At 44.1% G+C, this 20,673-nt stretch overlaps 2 protein-coding genes and 1 long non-coding RNA gene across 6 annotated transcripts in view; 2 read left to right on the top strand and 1 right to left on the bottom strand.

The window, feature by feature from the left end:
- The window catches only part of tbc1d31 (TBC1 domain family, member 31), a 63,129-nt gene extending 53,608 nt beyond the window's left edge, over positions 1-9,521 (top strand). The window contains exons 20-23 of one of the 3 annotated variants that reach the window (XM_085993675.1): positions 2,348-2,501; positions 5,368-5,493; positions 8,717-8,852; positions 9,186-9,521. In XM_085993675.1, the coding sequence (XP_085849801.1) occupies positions 2,348-2,501; positions 5,368-5,493; positions 8,717-8,852; positions 9,186-9,198 (429 nt within the window). In that variant the 3' untranslated portion in view covers positions 9,199-9,521. The other 2 variants (XM_085993677.1, XM_085993676.1) reach the window with 2 other exon arrangements.
- LOC147115272 (uncharacterized) overlaps positions 1-20,601 on the bottom strand; it is a 38,363-nt gene extending 17,762 nt beyond the window's left edge. Inside the window, exons 1-2 of one of the 2 annotated variants that reach the window (XR_015079103.1) lie at positions 20,472-20,601; positions 14,489-14,588 (exon numbers count right to left, since the gene is read on the bottom strand). This is a non-coding gene — a long non-coding RNA (uncharacterized LOC147115272). Of the gene's footprint in view, positions 1-14,488; positions 14,589-19,331; positions 19,421-20,471 lie in introns of those variants that run through there. The other variant, XR_015079102.1, reaches the window with a different exon arrangement.
- Positions 19,415-20,673, top strand: part of sack1a (scaffolding CK1 anchoring protein A) — a 25,244-nt gene continuing 23,985 nt past the window's right edge. The window contains 1 exon segment of the mRNA XM_085993678.1: positions 19,415-19,930. Within this exon segment, the coding sequence (XP_085849804.1) occupies positions 19,415-19,930 (516 nt within the window).

The raw sequence follows: 20,673 nt of genomic DNA, 5'->3' as shown, positions 1-20,673 counted from the left end.
TTCAGAGGTGGAACGCGTGCGCAGGAGAGGCAGCGCGTGCACATCGAACTTACGTTTTTTTTGCAGGTTTTCCCGGGAAGGTAAGTCTCCAGAAGTTAGACATGTAAAAAGCAGTCGCAAGGCCTGCTTTTAACAAGGTAAGTGGTGAATTAATTAAAATTAAAACATTTTTTCCACAGGTTTATTATTTTTAAATATTTTAAAGAAAGGTAAGTTTATTTTTAGCCCCGTTAGAAAATAAAATTATTTTTTTCAAAAATTTAAATTATTGTTTAAAATAGTTATTTCATGTAATTTATAGTTTATTTTAAAAATGTGATTTAAAAAAAAAAAAAAATTTATTTGAAGATTTAGTGATGTTTTGGGGCTTATAGTATTTATAGGTTTGACAGGTCTTCCTGTCAATTTTATGAATGGGCATTCCCTGCTACCATTGGCTCTCCATGGCCCACGTGATCCCAGGGGACGCATCGAACTAACTGCGCCCCTGGGATACGCAAGCACTGCGCGTCGGCAGTTGGAGCAGGCCCAGGATCGGAATCCCACGCGGGCCCACAGCACAACGGCCGGCGCGCAAGGTAAGTGCAGGTCGGAGGCTAGCGCCCGCGGGAAGCCCCCGACCCGAATTTCTGGGCCATTGTGTTTAAGTACATACCTCAATTTTATTGGGTATTTAAACTCTTTCTGTGACAATAATTGAGAAATGTCCAGTTCTGGAATCCTTTGATTGTATGCCACTTTATAGAATCACTCAATCGCTCAGCACTGAAGGAGGCCATTCGGCCTGTGCTGGCTCTTTGAAAGAGCGATTGCATTATTTCCACTCCTCTGCTCTTTCTCCATAGCCTTGCAGTTTTCTCCCCTTCAAGTATTTATCCAATTCCCTTTTGAAAGTTGCTATTAAATCTACTTGCACCACCCTTTCAGGCAGTGCGTTCCCGATCATAATAACTCCAAGGCCTTGACATCCTGAAGTGTGGTGCCCAGAATTGGCCACAATACTCCAGCTGAGGCCTGACCAGTGATTTATAAGTTGGTTATTTGTACATGTGCTTTTAACTTGCTTACCAAATGCCCAGGTTGGGAGGTTGACTTTATGAAAGCTGTCTGCAAGCATTTGTTCAGTCATGTTATCCCAGTGATGTAATTAACAATCTCTCACTAATAAATGGGTTGCACTGTCATTGTTGTACACCTCTGTTCAGTCCGTAAGTGTGACCCCGAGCTTCCGGTCGCTTGTCATTTCAATTCACCGTTCCATTCCCACTCAGACCTCACCGTCTGCGGCCTCTTGCATTGTTCCACAGAAGCTCACCATAAACTCGAGGAACAGCACCTCATCTTCCGATTAGGCACTTTACAGCCTTCCGGACTCAATATCGAGTTCAACAACTTCAGATCATAACCTCGGCCCCTATTATATTTTTATATTTTTTATCCACACTTTTGGTTTGTGCCGTTTCCTTTTTTTTACTCTCTCCCACATGGCAGCTGTCTTTCATTCTGCCAGCGCATTTCACACTTCATCTAGAGCCATTGTCTGTTTCTTTACCTATCCTATTACTATCTCGTCTCACCTTGAATATCTCTTAATGTCTCTTCTTTCATCCCCTCCCCCATTTCCCAGCCCCCAAACTGCCTTTTGTTTCATTTCTTGCCTTTTCTCTCAGTCCTGACGAAGGGTTTCGACCCGAAACGTTGACTCTATTTCTCTCTCCACGGATGTTGCCTGGCCTGCTGAGTTTTTCCAGCATTTTCTGTTGTTATTTCGGATTTCCAGCATCCGCAGTATTTTGCTATTGTTTTTAACTACAGATTGGTGGGGCAAGTGATTCTGAAGTATTTCTTCAGGAAATCATCAGTGTTGATCTTCTGTCCAAAGAACAAAGCCCAGTTTAACCCTCAAATTGGCTATCATCAAGTAACCAAACATATCAGTACATTGGCACGTTGACTTTTAAATTGTTACCATGGGAATTGTTAATCCTGTAACTTGAGTGCTTTGGGACATCCTGAGTATGTGAAAGGTGCTATATAAATGCAAGTTCTTTTAACTTGTCATTTTCATTTTTGCTTTACGTTTTAACACTGGGCATTGCCGCCATGTACAAACCTATATTCTAGAAAAATTTGTTCACAAATTAGTCAACTTAATGGAACCATTCTGCAATTTAAGCAGGTTGGCTTCTAAAGCAATGCAAGCAGCCAGTTGCTTTGAATTGTGGAGGTGGCATGACATTGCAGGAAGCAATTGCAAATCATTTGAGGGGGGGGTGGGGGGAGGCAGGGGGTTCAATTTAACTTCAGTGTAACTCTAAAGCCTGTTTAATTTTGTTTCCTTGTGCAGTGGAATGAGGTTGTCGAAAGGCAGGCACAGCTAGAAGCAAACCGACAAGAGAGAGTTGCAGCTGATGCTCATAGTCGCCAGTTGTTGCCAAATGAAATGAGTCGAGCAGTGGAACTTGGTGGACACCTACACAAAAATCTACACGATTCTTCTGGTGAACACCTAAACCATTTTTCAATGTTATTAGAAACATAACACAGCGAAATGCTGGAAATGCACAGCTGGTTGATTGGCACTTGAACAAGGAAGGTTAACACGTCAGGTGTAAGCCTTCAGTTGAACTGGAATAAAGCCCCTTTCATAGGACAGAGACAAGTTGGGCCATGTGGTCGGCGGGGTGGGGGGGGAAAGAACAACAAGCAGATGTCAGAAATGCAAATCAACTAATTTGACAAAAGTGTCAGCAAATACTTTAAAAAGCTGGAAGGAGGTGTAAACTATTGTACACTATACAAAGTCATCTCAAACCGGTTCAGTATTCGGGTGTTTAATATTCACACCTTTGAAAAACAGCGGCAAGTTGGGTGGACGGGCAATGCTCCAAAATGGGAAAGGAAATCAGCAGAATGTGAATCGTGCATACTGGGAGAATCCAGCAGGAAAATGGGGAAGATTTGATTTCTGTAGCATATTTAGGCTAAAGAATTTCAGCTGGGAAATGATTATTTTTGACACAGCAACGGTCAAAACATTCTGTTCACAAAGTGATATGCTGGAATTTTTTTACCCTTTACATATCACATTGTAAATTTCTGAGTTTAGAACATAAGAAATAGGAGCAGGAGTAGGCCATTTGGCCCCTCGAGCCTGCTCCACCATTCAATAAGATCATGGCTGATCATCGACCTCAACTCCACTTTCCCGCCCAATCTCCATATCCCTTGATTCCCCTAGAGTCCAAAAATCTATTGATCTCGGCCTTGAATATACTCAATGACTGAGCATCCACAGCCCTCTGGGGGCAGAGAATTCCAAAGATTCACAACCCTCTGAGTGAAGAAATTTCTCCTCATCTCGGTCTTAAATGGCCTACCCCTTATCCTGAGACTATGCCCCTAGTTCTAGACTCTCCAGCCAGGGGAAATAACCTCTCAGCATCTACCCTGTCAAACCCCTTCAGAATCTTGTCTGTTTCAATGAGATCACCTTTCATTCTTCTAAACTCCAGAGAGTATAGGCCCATTCTACACAATCTCTCATCATAGGACAGCCCTCTCATCCCAGGAATCAATCTAGTGAACCTTCGTTGCACTGCCTCTAAGGCAAGTATATCCTTCCTTAGATAAGGAGACCAAAACTGTGCACAGTACTCCAGGTGTGGTCTCAACAAAGCCCTGTACAAATGTAGCAAGACTTCCTTACTCTTATACGCCAACCCCCTTGCAATAAATGCCAACATGCCATTTGCCGTACCTGCTAGTTTTCTGTGTTTCTTGCTAGGTGGAACAGTAAGCTATGAAGAGAACACAAAGGGCTGGATTTTCATTCAGAAGTCGGGAAGGAGGCGGGACTAAACTTTCGGGTTTTAGTCCCGCCTCCATCGAGATGCGGCCAATCCACGCGATTTTCACTTGATTGACCTTGTTGATCCCACCCAGCGGGCTCAGCAGGCCAATTAAGGGCCACCCGGCAACAGGTAACGTCACAGACTGAAATTTCATCTGTCAAGACGTGTTGACAGATGAAATATCAGTGTTTCACAGCTGTTTGAAGCTGTCAAACTCTGACAGTCTTACTTCTAACCTGAGTCCTTCTATGCAGACTCAGTTAGAAATCTCGCCAGCACTGAAAGCTGCAGGCCGTCACTTTTGACAGCTCGCGGCCGTTCTGCTTTCTGTGCCGGCTGAATGATGGACTCCCGAAGCCTAGAGGAAGGAAGGTAAGTACAGGTAATTTAAACTTCTTTACACACTTTAGACACACCAAACACACTTACCTTTGCACTCATGCACCCATCACTCACCTGAACACCGACATCTCGACCCCTCCAAGTCCTTCAACCCAACGGCCCGACGACTCTAACTTGGCGTGGTTTGGAACCGTCGGGAATCCCACACGACAACCTTCAAAATAGGGATTAGGCTAAAAACTGCCTGTTAACTACCTGTTAACAGGCAGTTAATTGGCACTAATGCCTTCCTGCCTCGGGTCGGCGGGTCCCAGTGCGGGGCAGGTACCCGCCTCCTTTGAAACTTACATGGAGGCGGGTTTTGGGCAGGATGGTGTCGGGACCCCTGAATTCGGGATTTTAGCCCCCCGCACGCCTAAAAGCCCGCCTCACGGCACACTGAAAATCGACCCCAAAGAGTCTGCAAAGGGATCTAGACTAAGTGAGTGGGCAGTAAGGTGGCTGATGGAGTATAATGTAGGGAAATGTGAGGTTAATCACTTTGGTAGGAAGAATAGAAAAACAGAATATTTTTTAAATGGTGAGAAACTTTCAAATGTTGGTGTTCAGAGAGACTTGGGCTGGACTCTTGAGTGACAGAGAATAGGCAGCGATGCCATGTAAAGACAGGCTACTTTCTATCGAGGGGAAGTCCTGTCATTTTCAGAGTTAAAATAATTGAATCGTACAGTACAGAAGGAGGCTATTCGGCCCATCATGCCTGTTGTCTTGCACTTCTGAGTAGCCAGTTAGTGGCATCAACAGAGGCTAGAATAAGACTCGTCATGGTGGGACAGAGGCAAGGGATGGAATTAAATTACATACAGAAATGAAGAGAAACAAGAACTTTTCTGTGTTTTCCGACACTACACCAATGTTACCTGCGGCCATGCAGCGCTCACGCAGCCAGCTCACCGGCTTTTAAATAGGAAAAACCATGCCTGCACGGTATTTTGAATGGGCCGCAAGGGGTTGCACACCCAAAACAAATCAAAGGGAGCATTGCTCTACACCGTTAATACTGAGCAACACTCTTGCTGCTCGTGTGAGGACAATACAGTACGTCTACAACCATTTTAAATTGAACTCTCTTGCAATGGTAAACGAGTTTGCCTTTTTTATTCCTTCCTAGAGCGGCTTTGTGACACGAGAGCTCAATGTCCAACGAAGCAAAGAAGTGATCCCATACAAGGCAATGGAGACCCAAAGCCTGGCAGACTCTGTTTGAATGATGTGTCCTTGGACTCTTCCGTTCAGTGTAAGCATGTTAGAAAGTTAGTAGCAACCTGATCGGAGCTATGAATATTTTTTTCCCAAATCAGCGAACATCCACATTTTTTGTGTAAATTAGATTTAATCTATTTTCTTTTCCAAAAATGCTCCACACTTAAGTTGCATGTGGTTTAAATTTTATCACGCACACACTTTCTAAAGACAGGCGTATCTTGAAGCATCATTTCACCTACAGCGATCCTGTCACTTCAGGGTTCTTGCACAATCCTGATTTCTTGCTGCTCCTTCAACTTGAAGTGAGCATCATTGTATAATGCAAGTCTTCTCGAATAGACACTCATGCCTAAAGTCAGAGTACGAAAAGAAACAGGCTTGTGTAGTTTGACTTTTTTGGGCAGATGCTTGACATGTTCCTACTTGCAAGTATGCTGAAGGTTTGTGTGAAAGACCATGTAGATGGCATCAACGAATGTGCAGCAAAAAACAGAAGAATGTGCAATCACATCCTAACTAAATTGCAGGAGCACACAAATGTACACGGGTAACAGATTGTTAATGTTAATTACAGAGAAAAATCGGGCATTTTTTTTTTGGTAAGGGGTATACCACCCCATAAAAATGACAGTGAAGGCAGGGAAGAGGAATTTGCAAATACATGATCAGAAATCCAACATTCCAACCCTCTAGAATGTACAAATCCCACGAGTTAGTCTCATCACTATATTCATAATCCACAAACCCATGGGGCGGGATTTTCTACTTCAGTGTCGTCAGTCTATAATTTTTCCACCTACAAATAGACAGAATATCACCAGCAACTGCAAAAAGCTGAACTCCTCGGCCTTTAACTAGATCACTTTGGAATCAGCGGTTGAGATTTATGTTTGTGCTGAAAGTGTTTTTTTTTTTGTGTCTTGGCCATTTTTTGACCATTTTTATGAAAAATCATTCTGGTTTGTTCTCTGCGCAGGACCCGTGTAGCCAGTCATTGCCTGTGCATGACTAGAAGGTTATTTCATTCATTCACAAGTCCCAACACGGGCTTGGTTGTTGGAAATCTGATTATTTATTTTGATAACCATCTGTACCTGTTCTCGAAGAATCGTATTTCTCATTTTTATTGTAGTGGTTATGGTAGCGAGCCAGAGGTCTTAAGTTCAAATCCCACCATGGCAAATTATGAAATTGAACTCAATAAATCTGGTCATTTTATAGGCTAGCGCCAGGAAAAGTGGCCATAGAAACTACTGGCTTGTTGTAAATATTCGAACCTTTCAGGGCGACTGGAGATGGGCAATAAAGTAACCTAGATGTGTTGCTCGCACGCTGAGAATAAATTAACAAAGCATGGGCACTCTAGTATCATCCAAAAATAATTTGCTATTTGCTGAACACCTGTATTTTGAGTTGCTATCAAGTAATAAACTGAAAGCCAGCCGATTGGAAACCGCCTCCTTTACTTGAGCACCAGCCCAGCTAACCTGAGGCAGGTGCCACTCTCTTTCAATACATTTCTTTTGCATGTTGCAGTTATCCCCCTTTGACTGCAGGCAGAGGCCACAAACATTAAATATTGCCGTCCTCTCCCTTACAAATGCATTTTTTTCTCAAATAAGCTTTTATACATCATTTTTTGTTTATCTTCAGCTCTGAACTTAGTACAGGAAACTTTGGTTTATCCGGAGGTTAACTGTCCGGAATGCTCGAGCCACCGGCAAAAATCAGGAGCCGTTTCGTTAGTTTTTTTTTCTTTTCGTTGCTTTTTTTTCACCAGTCAGGCTCTGCAAGGTCTCGCTGAAGCTGTTGCTAAGCTACAGAGACGTTTGCAAGGTACGGCCGACTGTTTAGAAGCTGTTGCTAAGCAACAGGGTTTTATTGCCAGATACGGAGCTCAAAATCTCCGTATGTTTCAACATTAGCGCTGGTTTGTCCGGCAGTTTTGATGGGACGGCAACAGCTCCGTCCCGTCGGTGCCGGATATCACAAAGTTTCCTGTAAATTTAACAATATATTTTTCTTATAGCCATGCTATCTTGCATCCTAGCATAAAGAAAGATAGACTTCCATTTATACAGCGCCTGTCACTACTTCAGGACGTCGCAAAGTGCTTTACAGACAATTAAGTACTTTTGAAGTGTAGTCATTCTTGTAGTGTAAAAACAAGGGTATTTCTGCTCTTCCCATATCTAATAGGAGCAATTAACCTGTGCTGCTTTTAATTAAGAATATAAATAGGAGCAGGAGTAGGCCATTCGGCCCCTCAAGCCTGCTCCGCCATTCAATAAGATCATGGCTGATCTTCTACCTCATCTCCACCTTCCCGCACGATCCCCATATCCCTTGATTCCCTTAATATCCAAAAATCTATCGCTCTCTGTCTCGAATATACTCAACGACTGAGCCTCCACGGCCCTCTGGGGGAGAGAATTCCAAAGATTCACAAACCTTTGAGTGAAGAAATTTCTCCTCATCTCAGTCCTAAATGGCTGACGACTGTGACCCCTGGTTCTAGACTCTCCAGCCAGGGGAAACATCCTCTCTGCATCTACCCTGTCAAGCCCCTTAAGAATTTTATATGTTTCAATGAGATCACCTCTCATTCTTCTAAACTCTAGGGAATATAGGCCTAGTCTACTCAATCCCTCCTCACAGGACAATCCCCCCTCACAGGACAATCCCCCCATCCCAGGAATCAATCTAATGAACCTTCTTTGCACTCCCTCTAAGGCAAGTATATCCTTCCTTGGGTAAGAAGACCAAAACTGTACACAATACTCCAGGTGTGGTCTCACCAGGGCCCTATATAATTGCAGTAAGACATCTTTACTCTTATACTCAAATCCTCTTGTAATAAAGGCCAACATACCATTTGCTTTCCTAATTGCTTGCTGTACCTGCATGTTAACTTTGTGATTCGTGTACAAGGACACCCAGGTCCCTCTGAATACCAAGATTTGAAAATAATGACCCAAAGAGTAGTAGCTCTTTTGATTGGGACAAGGGAACATGATGTGGCTCGCAGCTGTAAGAGCCCTCTAAGAATTGGAGTTTACCTTTACTGCCTCTTTTTTCACACCTCTCCACCCCCAAAATATTTATTAAATATAGTAGAATGATTATAACCACGTTTGTTTTCAGCATTTTACATTTTATGAAGGTTCTTCTGCTATTTGGCTGCAAAAAAAAGGCATGAAATTGTCAGATATAGACCCTTCAGCTTATTCTAATATTTTTTTTTATTACTGCAGTGTCTTTAGACAGAGGAAGAGCTGATCTAGACAGCAAGGAGCGTGAATTAATGACTGGAGTACGAGAGCTAAGACAAAAGCTTGCAACACAGGCTCGTCGGAGATATTCAACCATCTCCCTCACAGACTGGATGACGTAGAATACTCATGTTATTTAAAAACTATTAAGTTAAAATACAACCTATATATTAGTGCTTCTCGTTTGTGATACTCTATATTGATTACTCTTTTGTTTTGATCAGAATAATATGAAATTAAGCTTTAATTTTGTAGTTATATGCACATTTTAACTAGTCTGTACATAGCATTATTTTGTGCAATTTTTTAAAAAGCTGCTATTGTACAGAGTAGACAATAAACCCACAGGGCATTTTTAAGGTAGTTAAAGTTTGCTAATTTTAAAAGATGCTGTATTTTAATTCCTCTGTAATTAAAGTTTTAATTCTTTCATCCCTTTGTCCCACTGTAGAGAATTGCAGTGAGATGCGCACGGCTGTTGCAGTTCAGGGTTCAGCTGTCTGACTTACCCCCTGAGCATTGGAGATTTAGGACAGCAGAGAATGATGAGGCTCAGACCCCAGCACATTACCTCAGCCCTGCGGATTCCCATTTTGAAGCCACTCTTCAGCTGCCAAGTAACTTTGAAGCGACGTTAAATAAAGCAAACGGCACACAGTTTATGGGTTTGTCCCTTACATAAGAAAACTGACTCTGCTGGTTCCCAGTAGTACAGCGTATCCTAAGCCACTCTTCCACTATGTAATTCACTTTTAAGTGGGAAATCCTATTAAATTTCAAAATTTGACTTGCTGCCCAGCTCTATTCAACAGACTAGACGGGCACCAGCACTTAATGCAGTGGAAGTGGCTGCAGCTTGCTGCAGTGGATAATAGAATGGCCACATTGCACTCTGGTTAAGGGTGCCTCTCTCTCCTTCTCCTGCCCTAACACACAGCAACTGCTTTGCACAACCCCAAAACACCTTCCTCCACGGTAACACCCTCAAGACATCCCCCCCCGCCCATTTCTTACTTTCCCTCTCCTGTGCCACACACTCTTTAATTGCCAGCCTTGCCCTCATTTACTTATAGCCTCTTTGGAGCGGTTGGCGCACAGTGCCCAACAAAGGCAGACCACTGGAGAGGGTATCCGCATCTTCAACCCCCTCACTCCCTACAAGGACACGGCCATACAACTTGCGGCCATTGCTTGGCAGATGCCGAGGTTGGTGGCATTTTAACAACTGAGCCCCTATAATGTTGCCTTGGCAGCCTTCCATCCCCTTTCTAGGTCATCTTCATCCTGAGGGGGTCATACTCACCCCTTGTTACCTTCTGACATCTTGGCAGGCTGGTGCTCATCTCTCTCTAGATAAGAGAAGGCTGAGGGGTGACCTGCTAGAGGTCTTCAATATGATGAAAGGGTTTGACAGGGTAGACGTAGAGAAGATGTTTCCACCTGGGGAGACCAGTACTAGGGGCCATAAATATAAGGTAGTCACCCATAAATCCAATTCAGTAGAAACTTTGTTACGTAGAGAGTGATAAGAATGTGGAACTTGCTACCACATGGAGTGGTTGAGGCGAATAGCATAGATGCATTTAAAGGGAGGCTAAATAAGTACATAAGGGGGAAAGGAATAGAAGGATATGCTGATAGGATGGGAGGAGGCTTGTGTGGAGCATAAACACCGACATAAAGTGTTTGGGCCGAATGGCCTTGTTTTTGTGCTGTAAATACTTTGTAATACTTTCCTGCAGATCCATCATAGTGCCGAGGGGGGAGAGAGGATGATGATTCTGAAGAGGAGGAGAATAACCAGCCCTGGTCGCAGGTCCATCTGATTGAACTTGCCCCATCTACCTTTGTCCCAAACCCCACTGAGTTACTACTGGCCGTACTTGCTTCTTCTCTCCCGGGAACCAGATCAGCGACTTTCACCCAGTGGGGGAATTAGGCGGAAGTGAGGAATTGGCACTGGGTGATTCACCGAATAAGGGGGATTTGGAGGAGTGGGATGTGGGGGAAGGACGTGTCCCCTCCCCAGCAGGAAGAGAAGGTTGCCTATGGCTCCAAAACACATGGGCACTCACTAGAAAAGAAGGATTTTTGAGGAGCATCATACTTGCATGCAGGCTCTAAGGACAATTGGCCAGGATGTGCGGCAACCGACAGGTGTGACTCCATTGCAGCAACATCGTGGAATGACTGCAATTTAACCAGCCATCCCATTGATTAGTGGGGCTAAAGGGCTCGGTAATATTTTTGCTGTTTAGTATTGTTTGCTGCAATAGAGTCTGAACAGGAAATTTCTGTCGACCTGTGTGATTTTCATTGCTCCACCATCGGTGACCGTGCCTTCAGCAGCCTAGGCCATAAGCTCGGGAATTCCCTCCCTAAACCTCTCCGCCTCGCTACCTCTTTCCTCCTTTTAAGACGCTCCTTAAAACCTACCTCTTTGACCAAGTTTTTTGGTCACCTGTCTTAATATCTCCTACGTGGCTCAGTGTAAAATGTTGTCATCGCTTCCATGAAGTGCCTTGGGACATTTTACTATTTTAAAGGTGCTGTATTAATGCAAGATGATGTTGTCATTAGACTGTGAAAAGGCAATATAGCACCATGTTAGACCTAGTCACACACACAAAATTAATAACTAAGCTGATTGACAAACCGAGGTGGAGTAACTTATGGTTATGGATTAATATAAGTAGCGGTGTTGAGATGGTGCGTCACTAACCAAACAATGGGGCAGTAATTCCTCCCCAAACGCATGAGTAAGGACAGGGTACTCCCGTGTCTGGCCGGAGGAAATGCCGGTTTTCAGCATGCACAGCGCATGCGCTGAAAACCGGCATTTCCTCTCTAACCCAAGAGGTGAAGAGGCTAGCGCGTGCGCTGTAGGGGGCAGCGCATGCGTCTTGGATTTCCTCTGTTTTGGGGGATTTGCGCATGTGTAAAGGCCTCCGGTCTTTACGCTTGTAAAAAGCACATGTAAGTATTTATTTTTACAGGTAAGTGGTGTTTTAGTGCAATTTAGAATTTTTTTTTCCACAGGTTTATTATTTTAAAGAATCTACAATGAGGTAAGTTTAGTTTTAGACCCTTTTTTATTAAAAATTTATTTTTTTCAACAAAAAAAATTGTTTAAATTATTTTTTTAAACTTATTTATACTTAATTTAATGATTGGGATGTTTTTTAAATTTTTATTTAAAGTTTAAGTAGTGTTTTGGGGTGCAGTACTTCTCATGAGTTTGACAGTTCTTACTCTCAAACTTATGAATGAAGTTTCCCCTCCCCTGATTGGCTGAACAGTGCTCACCTGATCCCAGCCGGCACATCGCACTAACTACGCCGCTGGGTCAGGTTAGCACAGCGCGCCGACATCAGAACCGGGCCACTGACAGGAAATCCACTGCGGGCCAGGTTTCAGATGTCGGCGCGCAGGGTGAGTGCACATCGAGGGCTTGCACGCGCGGCAAGCCCCCGACACCAAGTTCTGGGCCAATATCAGCGAGCAAACTTCAGTGTTTTTTTTGTACTTATCCTCTCTTTTCCCCCCTCCTCCACAAAACAAATACTGACAGTTTTCTTGCATTTACAATTAAAAAAAAAGCAACATTTTTTAAAAAGGAAAAGAAATGCTCTCAATGAGGAGAAAGTGATTGAAGTGAGAAAGGAGTCACTCCGCTGTCCCACCTGACTTTTCACCTGGCCAAGTGAGGCAGCTAGGAGATAGAGTTGTTGTCGGTTGTCCTTCGGTATCAATGAAAGACAGCCAGAATATCATCTCATTTTCTGCAGTGCGTTCTCTGATGAGACCTATTTGTGCTGGGAATCACCGTCCGCAGATTGAACAGTGGATCCCGGATACACCCGGTTGGGAATCTTAATTTTTCAGGCGGCACTTCCTCATCTGGCATTTACATTCAGTATCAGCCAATGTGACGGGCCTCATAGTAGGAGGTGTGTTCATGGACAGTTTCTCACTATGCTTTCTTAGCTAGAGCAAGTTGTCCCACTTAAGGACGTCTATTATGTACTGTTTCAGAGCCACTTATCAGCAACAAGTGTCAGCTGTGGCTCAGTCGCCTCTTGAGTCAGAAGGTTGTGGGTTCAAGTTCCGCTCCAGGGACTTGAGCACATAAATCTAGCCTGACACTCCAGTGTAGTGCTGAGGGAGTGCTGCACTGTCGGAGGTGCCGTCTTAAGGATGAGATGTTAAACCGAGGCTCCCTCTGCTCTCTCAGATGGACGTAAAAGATTCCCATGAAGAAGAGCAGGGGTGTTATCCCCGGTGTCCTGGCCAATATTTATCCCTCAACAAACATTAAAAAAAAACATTATCTGGTCATTATCGCATTGCTGCTGAGAGAGCACATTTATATAGTGCCTTTAATGTAGAAAAATGTACCAAGGCACTTTGCAGGAGTGTTATCAGACAAAATTTGACACCTAGCCACAAAAGGAGATATTAGGACAGATAACCAAAGGCTTGGTCAAAGAGGTGGGTTTTAAGGAGGAGAGAAAAGCGGAGAGGTTTAGGGAGGGAATTCCAGAGCTCGGGGCTAAGACGGCTGAAGGCACGGCCGCCAATGGTGGAGCAATGAACATCGGGGATGAGCAAGAGGCCAGAATTGGAGGAGCGCAAAGATCTCGGAGAGCTGTAGGGCTGGAGGAGATTACAGAGATAGGGAGAGGGCGAGGCCATGGCCATGGAGGGATTTGAAAACAAGGATGAGAATTTTAAAATTAAGGAGTTGCTGGTCTGGAAGCCAATGTAGGTCAGCCAGCACAGGGGTAGAAAAATAGGAGCAGGAGTAGGCCATTCAGCCCTTCGAGCCTGCTCCGCCATTCAGTATGATCATGGCTGATCCTCTGTCTCAATACTATATTCCCGCTCTCTCCCCATACCCCTTGATGCCTTTTGTGTCCAGAAATCTATCTATCTCCTTCTTAAATATATTCAGTGACTTGGCCTCCACAGCCTTCTGTGGTAGCGATTTCCACAGGTTCACCACCCTCCTGAGTGAAGACATTTCTCCTCATCTCAGTCTTAAATGTCCTACCCCGTATCCTGAGACTGTGACCCCCTCATTCTAGACCCCCCCAGCCAGGGGAAACATCCTCCCTGCATCCAGTCCGTCTAGCCCTGTCAGAATTTTATACATTTCAATGAGATCCCCTCTCATTCTTCTAAACTCTAGTGAATACAGGCCTAGTCAACCCAATCTCTCCTCATACGACAGTCCTGCCATCCCAGGAATCAGTCTGGTGAACCTGCGCTGCACTCTCTATGGCAAGTATATCCTTTCTTAGGTAAGGAGACCAAAACTGCACACAGTACTCCAGGTGATGGGTGAACAGGATTTAGTGAGAGTTAGGATATGGGCAGCTGAATTTTGGATGAGCTCAAGTTCATGGAGTCTTTATATCTCTTGCAGAGTGCCACAAAATCACTTCCTGGCTGTCAATGCGCCATAAAAGATCTTCAGGATCCGTTCCTCAAACACTCGTACCACATGACCTGACCCTTGTAGCTGTGCCTTCCTGATCAGAGCATCTGTGCTTGGCATGTCTGCTTTTTTAAGAACTTTGGCGTCAGTAGCAGCTAGTTAAACTGGCAGCCTTTTTGTTTATCTATGCATGGAGACTTGGAGGCTGAGCACAGTAAACATTTTAAAAGCTTCATCAATAATGGGCCAAAAATTGCAGTCGGTGGCGTACCTCTGGAGTATGCCACCGAACTGCGAAAAGAATACACACCTACCTGATGGCGGCCCTCCTGTGAAAACCTGCGGTCTGATGCGAGGGCCTGGTCCTCCAATCAGAAAACAGAATTAGATTTTACATCATTTCAGAAGGAAATCCTGTAATCAGATTTAATTATAATTTACAGGATTGGAATTTAATTCCTAATTAGCTTCATTCCACCAACTTCACTAAAAATTTAATTTTGCTGATAATTATAAACATCATTAAAACTAATATTTGCAGAAACAAGAAAAACTCATTTGATAGATAAACTATATGATTTCCACGATGAAAAAGTTTAAAACAAGTCTGAAGTATCCCCTTACGCTGATGCAAACAGGCCCTGCACCTGTTTGCATCAACCGTAACATTTCTGTACGCAATTGCTGGCCAGTCGGCGGGCAAATAGCCCAACTCTGTGTCAGCAATTGGTTTTTCTTGGGCTGTGCGGATGGCCTGTCAACACATACGTTGACAGATTGCAAGTTCGGGAACCCATAACCTTCTGACTCAGAGGCAAGAGTGCTACCCACTGAGTCACAGCTGACATTCAGGTACTCGAGGATGAGGAACTTACAGGGTTATGGACAAAAAGCAGGTGTGTGGGACTGAGCACGACTGCGCTTTCAAAGAGCCAGTATAGGCATGATGGGCCGAATGACCTCCTTCTGCGCTGTAAATTTTGATGCACTCCCCCATGTGCCATTCAGCTGTTTGATGCCAATCAGCAGATTGCACTGTTAAATATAACACCAGCTGGTTACTGTATGTTCAACAATGCACTCTGTGCATTAGCATTCCGAACAGCTGAGCTGTTTGTTCATTCACACGGAGGAGATGCATTTCATAGACTCACAACTAGTATTTTATTCAGTTCAAGCATAACCTCCCTGCTCTTATATTCTATGCCTCGGCTAATAAAGGAAAGTATCCCGCATACCTTCTTAACCACCTTATCTACCTGTCCTGCTACCTTCAGGGATCTGTGGACATGTACTCCAAGGTCCCTCTGTTTCTCTACACTCCTCAGTATCCTGCCATTTATTGTGTATTCCTTGCCTAGTTAGCCCTCCTCAAGTGCATTACTTCACACTTCTCTGGATTGAATTCCATTTGCCACTTTTCTGCCCACCTGACCATTGATACCTTCCTGCAGCCTACAGCTTTCTTCCTCACTATCAACCACACGGCCAATTTTTGTATCATCTGCAAATTTCTTAATCACGCCCCCTACACTGAAGTCTAAATCATTGATCTAAATCATTTCCAGCTACTTTCAAGCTAAATAGAATGAAGAACCTACATTTCTAATCTTTTTAAAATTTCTGACAGCTCTTTAATTTGTTTACAATGCTCAGTTTCTGAGTTACCTCACACAATACCTCACTTTAACAGCTAGCTATCTCACCTGGTCAGATGAAGATCAGATGAGCTAGATAGCAATGTTAAGTGGCAACTCCTTGGCAACCAAAGGTGTGCCTGTAATTCAGACCTCTGGAGGGAGCAATGTCCAGGGAGTCTGGCTCCCCACTCTTACTTTTACTTCAATCAGCTTGCTAGTGGGAAGCAGTGACAACATAGTTGACTTTTAACATCTAAATTCCACTGACTTTGATAATGAATTTCAACATTCACTTTTCAAAGGTGCAAAACAAAAAATACAAAATGCGCAACAGGATGCCCATGAGTCAGAGGCTGGGTATTCTGCAGCGAGTGTTTCACCTCCTGATTCCCCAAAGCCTTTCCACCATCTACAAGGCACAAGTAAGGAGTGTGATGGAATACTCTCCACTTGTCTGGGTGAGTGCAGTTGCAACAACACTCAAGAAGCTTGACACCCTCCAGGACAAAGCAGCCCGCTTGATTGGCACCCCATCCACCACCTTAAACATTCACTCCCTCCACCGGCGTACCGTGGCTGCAGTGTGTACCATCTACAAGATGCACTGCAGCAACTCGCCAAGGCTTCTTCGGCAGCACCTCCCAAACCCGCGAGCTCTTCCACCTAGAAGGACAAAGGCAGCAGGCGCATGGGAGCACCACCACCAACAAGTTCCCCTCCAAGTCACGCACCATCCTGACTTGGAAGTATATCGCCGATCCTTCATCGTCGCTGGGTCAAAATCCTGGAATTCCCTCCCTGACAGCACTGTGGGAGCACCTTCACCACACGGACTGCAGCGGTTCAAGAAGGCGGCTCACACCACCTTCTCGAGGGGCAATTAGGGATGGGCAATAAATGTCGGCCTTGCCAGTGACACCCACATCCCATAAACGAATAAATGCCAATAGTATAAGGGAGCTGAATTAGGATCAGTAGGTATTCTTTAAGCTGGCGTGTTTTAGCAAATTAGTCATAATTGCAGCTATTTGTTCTCATTCAGCTCCCACGCACTTTCAGCCTCAGTAACTCTTCCAACCCAGTTGTTTCAATTATGTTATCTGCAGTCAGAAGTGGAACTATTCCAAAAGCCAACAGAAATTTTAAAAAAAGTTAGAAGTTAATTGTGTGTTCCTTGCTTTCTCATTAGGCGATTGCTTGAGCCATAAGGAGTCCAGGAAGATGCTAGGTTGGACCTCGATTGTGCTGACCCAAATAATGGCGGGGGAGCCCAAAACCAGGGGTCACAGTCTAAGGATAAGGGGTAAGCCATTTAGGACAGAGATGAGGAGGAATTTCTTCACCCAGAGAGTGGTGAACCTGTGGAATTCTCTACCACAGAAGGCAGTTGAGGCCAATTCATTAAATATATTCAAGAAGGAGTTAGATATATTTCTTAAGGCTAAAGGGATCAAGAGATATGGGGAGAATGCAGGGACAGGGACTGAATTTGGATGATCAGCCATGATCTCATTAAATGGCGGAACAGGCTCGAGGGGCCGAATGGCCTACTCCTGCTCCTATTTTCTATGTAATCTCTTGGAGTGACAGTGAAAGAGCTCCAGTTGGTTTCTTGGCTAGATGGGGGGGGAAATATGATGTGTGTGGGTGCTGGGCAAGGACAGGATAGGTGCTGGCTGTGATGCCCTTTAGGCTTGAATAGAAATCATAGAATGATACAGCACAGAAGGAGACCATTCAGCCCATCTTGCCTGTGCCGGCTCTTTGAAAGAGCTCTCCATCTAGTCCCACACCCCCTGCTCTTTCCCCATAGCCCTGCAAATTTCTTCCCACGTCCCAATGAGACGTAGGGGGAATCTACGTACAAAGCCTCTCCTTCCTCATGCCAGAATTTTTAAACAGCTTAATTCATGTAATGTTTCACAATCAAACTGTCAAGTTCTTAATAATTTGTTGATAGTTAGAACAAGTAAATACTATTGAATCATAGGTGTGCTACGTATCTAGGTGTGAGCAAACATATTCTGCTCTCCTTACTCTCCAGTGCCCACTGCAAACTCTCCCCTATATCCATTGCCCAGCTCCCAACCATTCACTTCCCAAGCACCAACTGACCCCCTCTTTGAAAGAGCTATCCAATTGGTCCCACTCCCCTGCTCTTTCCCCGTAGCCCTGCAAATATTTCCCCACATCCCAATGAGACATAGAGCCGTCAGAATCCTAGAAATTTACAGCACAGAAGGAGGCCATTTGTCCCATCGTGTATGTGCTGGCCGAAAAAGAGCTATCCAGCCTCATCCCACTTTCCAGCTCTTGGTCCATAGCCCTGTAGGTTACGGCACTTCAAGTACATATCCAAGTACTTTTTAAATGCGACGAGGGTTTCTGCCTCTACCACCCTTTCAGGCAGTGAGCTCCAGACCCCCACCACCCTCTGAACTTCCCTCTAATCCTTCTACCAATTACTGTAAATCTATGACCCTGGTTATTGAAGAGGGAGAAAAGTTGGGTGGGGGCCGGCAGCAGTGGGGGGGTGGTGAAATGAGACAAATAAAAGTGAACATAGTCAATTCAAGTTAAATATTGTAACTTATTTCTAAAATGATTCTAGCCCCTGTTTGTTGATATCAAACATCTAAAAGGGAAGTTTTACATGGTGAAGTGTTAACAATATGATAGTGGTTTATGGAAGGAGAATGCAGAGCTGATCCCAATGTATCCGTAGCTGGTTAGACTCATAGCCTTAACATATGCAGATAGATGTTGACAGGCTGCTGTTGAAACACCTTTTATGGAGTTTATTTCACAATTCAAATCGCTTTATTGGCATATATGAGTTTATACAACCTCAAATTAGAAACAGCTTTATATAATTTATGGCCTTAAGCAAACTCTGAATGCCACATAAACGGTTCAGTCCTGTCAGTTCATACATACGTCAGTTATGCAAGTAATTCATTAGTAAAGGAGTGGCTGCAGTGAAACAAAGCTTGTCAGACAGGTGTTGGAACTGTGAGTATATAGCAAAAAAACAGAATGCTATATGTAAAACTACATCTTCCCATCAAAGAATGTAAAGGCAATGCTGATTTAATGTATCTATCGTGCAGAACTGTTAGAACCCTTGAGCTACTGCCACTGAGCCAAAGCTAACTTTGAGAGCTTAATATTCAAGAATACAGTATATTGGGCGGCGAGGGGGGAATTAACTTTGACTCATGATTGGGACCCTACCGATTCTCCTCCTTGACCCGATACCGAACAAGTTGTCAATCTGAGAAGTCTGAGCGCACAAGTCGGTCCAGCGTCGCACAGAGGAAAACGGCCAGCGTTTAAAATGAGTCACGAGTGTTGAAAACGTGCCAGAGAAAAAAAAACTTAAATTATTACTTCTTATGGACTTATCAGATGTGACAGCTTCCTGAAGTTATCTTGAGCATGCGGTTACCCTGATTCAGCACTTGCCTAAAGGTAGGGCAGCATAATTCTCTTGTTTACACATAATCGCGTGACTTACCTCAGGGACTATCCTCCTGTATTAATGCAGCTGTAAGTATAGCGGTCACTGAATTGCTGTGGAGCCAGTCACAATCATTAACAATGAACGTACAAAGTTATCTGAAAACAGACTGGTATCGACAAAAGACTGTCGGCAAAATGAAGAGACGACTGGAAATGATTAAAAACCCGTGGATCCCTCTGCCTGCGTTTGACCCGAGCCACAATGAAAGCATAAGGTTGGCTACAGACGCGCTGCTGGATATTGGTGCTGAGGCTTATGGCAACGTGCTGACCCACGAGGGGGAGGTAAGCTTCCTATCTCCTTCAGAAATGCAATACATTATTAGTAACGTCAAGGAACCCCTTCAAATCGAGGAACCTCTTCTAGAGGGAGAAAAAACTGAACATGGGATGTCGGATGCCTCCACCGACCTGTCTGATACTTACTTTCCAATGGTCTCGGACAGCAACGGACCAGCACTGGAGCAAGGGTGGCCAATGTCAGACAAAAGGTATTACCTGAATGGACCCTCAAACATCAAAGTTTACTTTCAGACTGAAAAATCGCACAGCACCAAAGATGTTTTACGCTTTTACATCAGCCAAGCTGTTGAGGTAATTCTTTTTTCTACAGCGGAACTCAGTAATGTTTGTTGTGCGACGATAATGGCTCAGAATTTGCTGGGAACACAAAGGCGAGTTAAATGCGCACGCTGTTATTAATGTGTAAAAAACTACCCGGCAACTTGTGGCGTGAAACAGTTGTGCCGTGAGTGGTGAATCGCTACAAGTTGCGGGATGGTTTGCGCCGCTCTGCCATTAACCTCGCGGAAAACAAGATCTCGCGCTCAACCGCCAAGCTGAAATTGCTGCATTTGCGCATTAATTGGCAATTAAACTTAGGGCTGGTACTTAATGATATAAGGACCCTGTTAATGGCAAGATTTATGTTCCTGTAATGCCACTCAACCTCTCTGGCCCAGATAGGGAACAATTGAAACTGTAGAGTCTCACTCCTGCAGATAGTAAGCTATTCCTACAGGTTTTTAAAAATTAAAATGTAATTTTTTTTAAAATTCTTACTTTTCCTTCCTGTCTCTTTTTTCTCTCTTTTAATCCAATCTTTCTTTCCCTCTCTTTATTTCTCTTTCCGTACCTGATTTGACTCTAATTCGCCCTATTTCATTCTCCACCGTTCCTCTGTTTCTTCCTCAATCCTTAAATCTCATTGGTTAAGGAGATAGACGGTTGGTGCCGTCATTCACCGAGGTCCCAGATGCCCCCTTGCCCTCGCCGCCCCGTTATCAGATCGCACTCCCAGCAAGTTACAGGGGCAAACATGTTTGAGCTGAAGGGCG

Source organism: Somniosus microcephalus, chromosome 7, assembly GCF_052327205.1.
Source record: "Somniosus microcephalus isolate GS21.2 chromosome 7, FLI_Smic_1.0, whole genome shotgun sequence".
NCBI classification, from domain to species: domain Eukaryota; kingdom Metazoa; phylum Chordata; class Chondrichthyes; order Squaliformes; family Somniosidae; genus Somniosus; species Somniosus microcephalus.
Note: the sequence above shows the minus strand (reverse complement) of the source record. Positions and strands in the feature narration are given on the sequence as shown.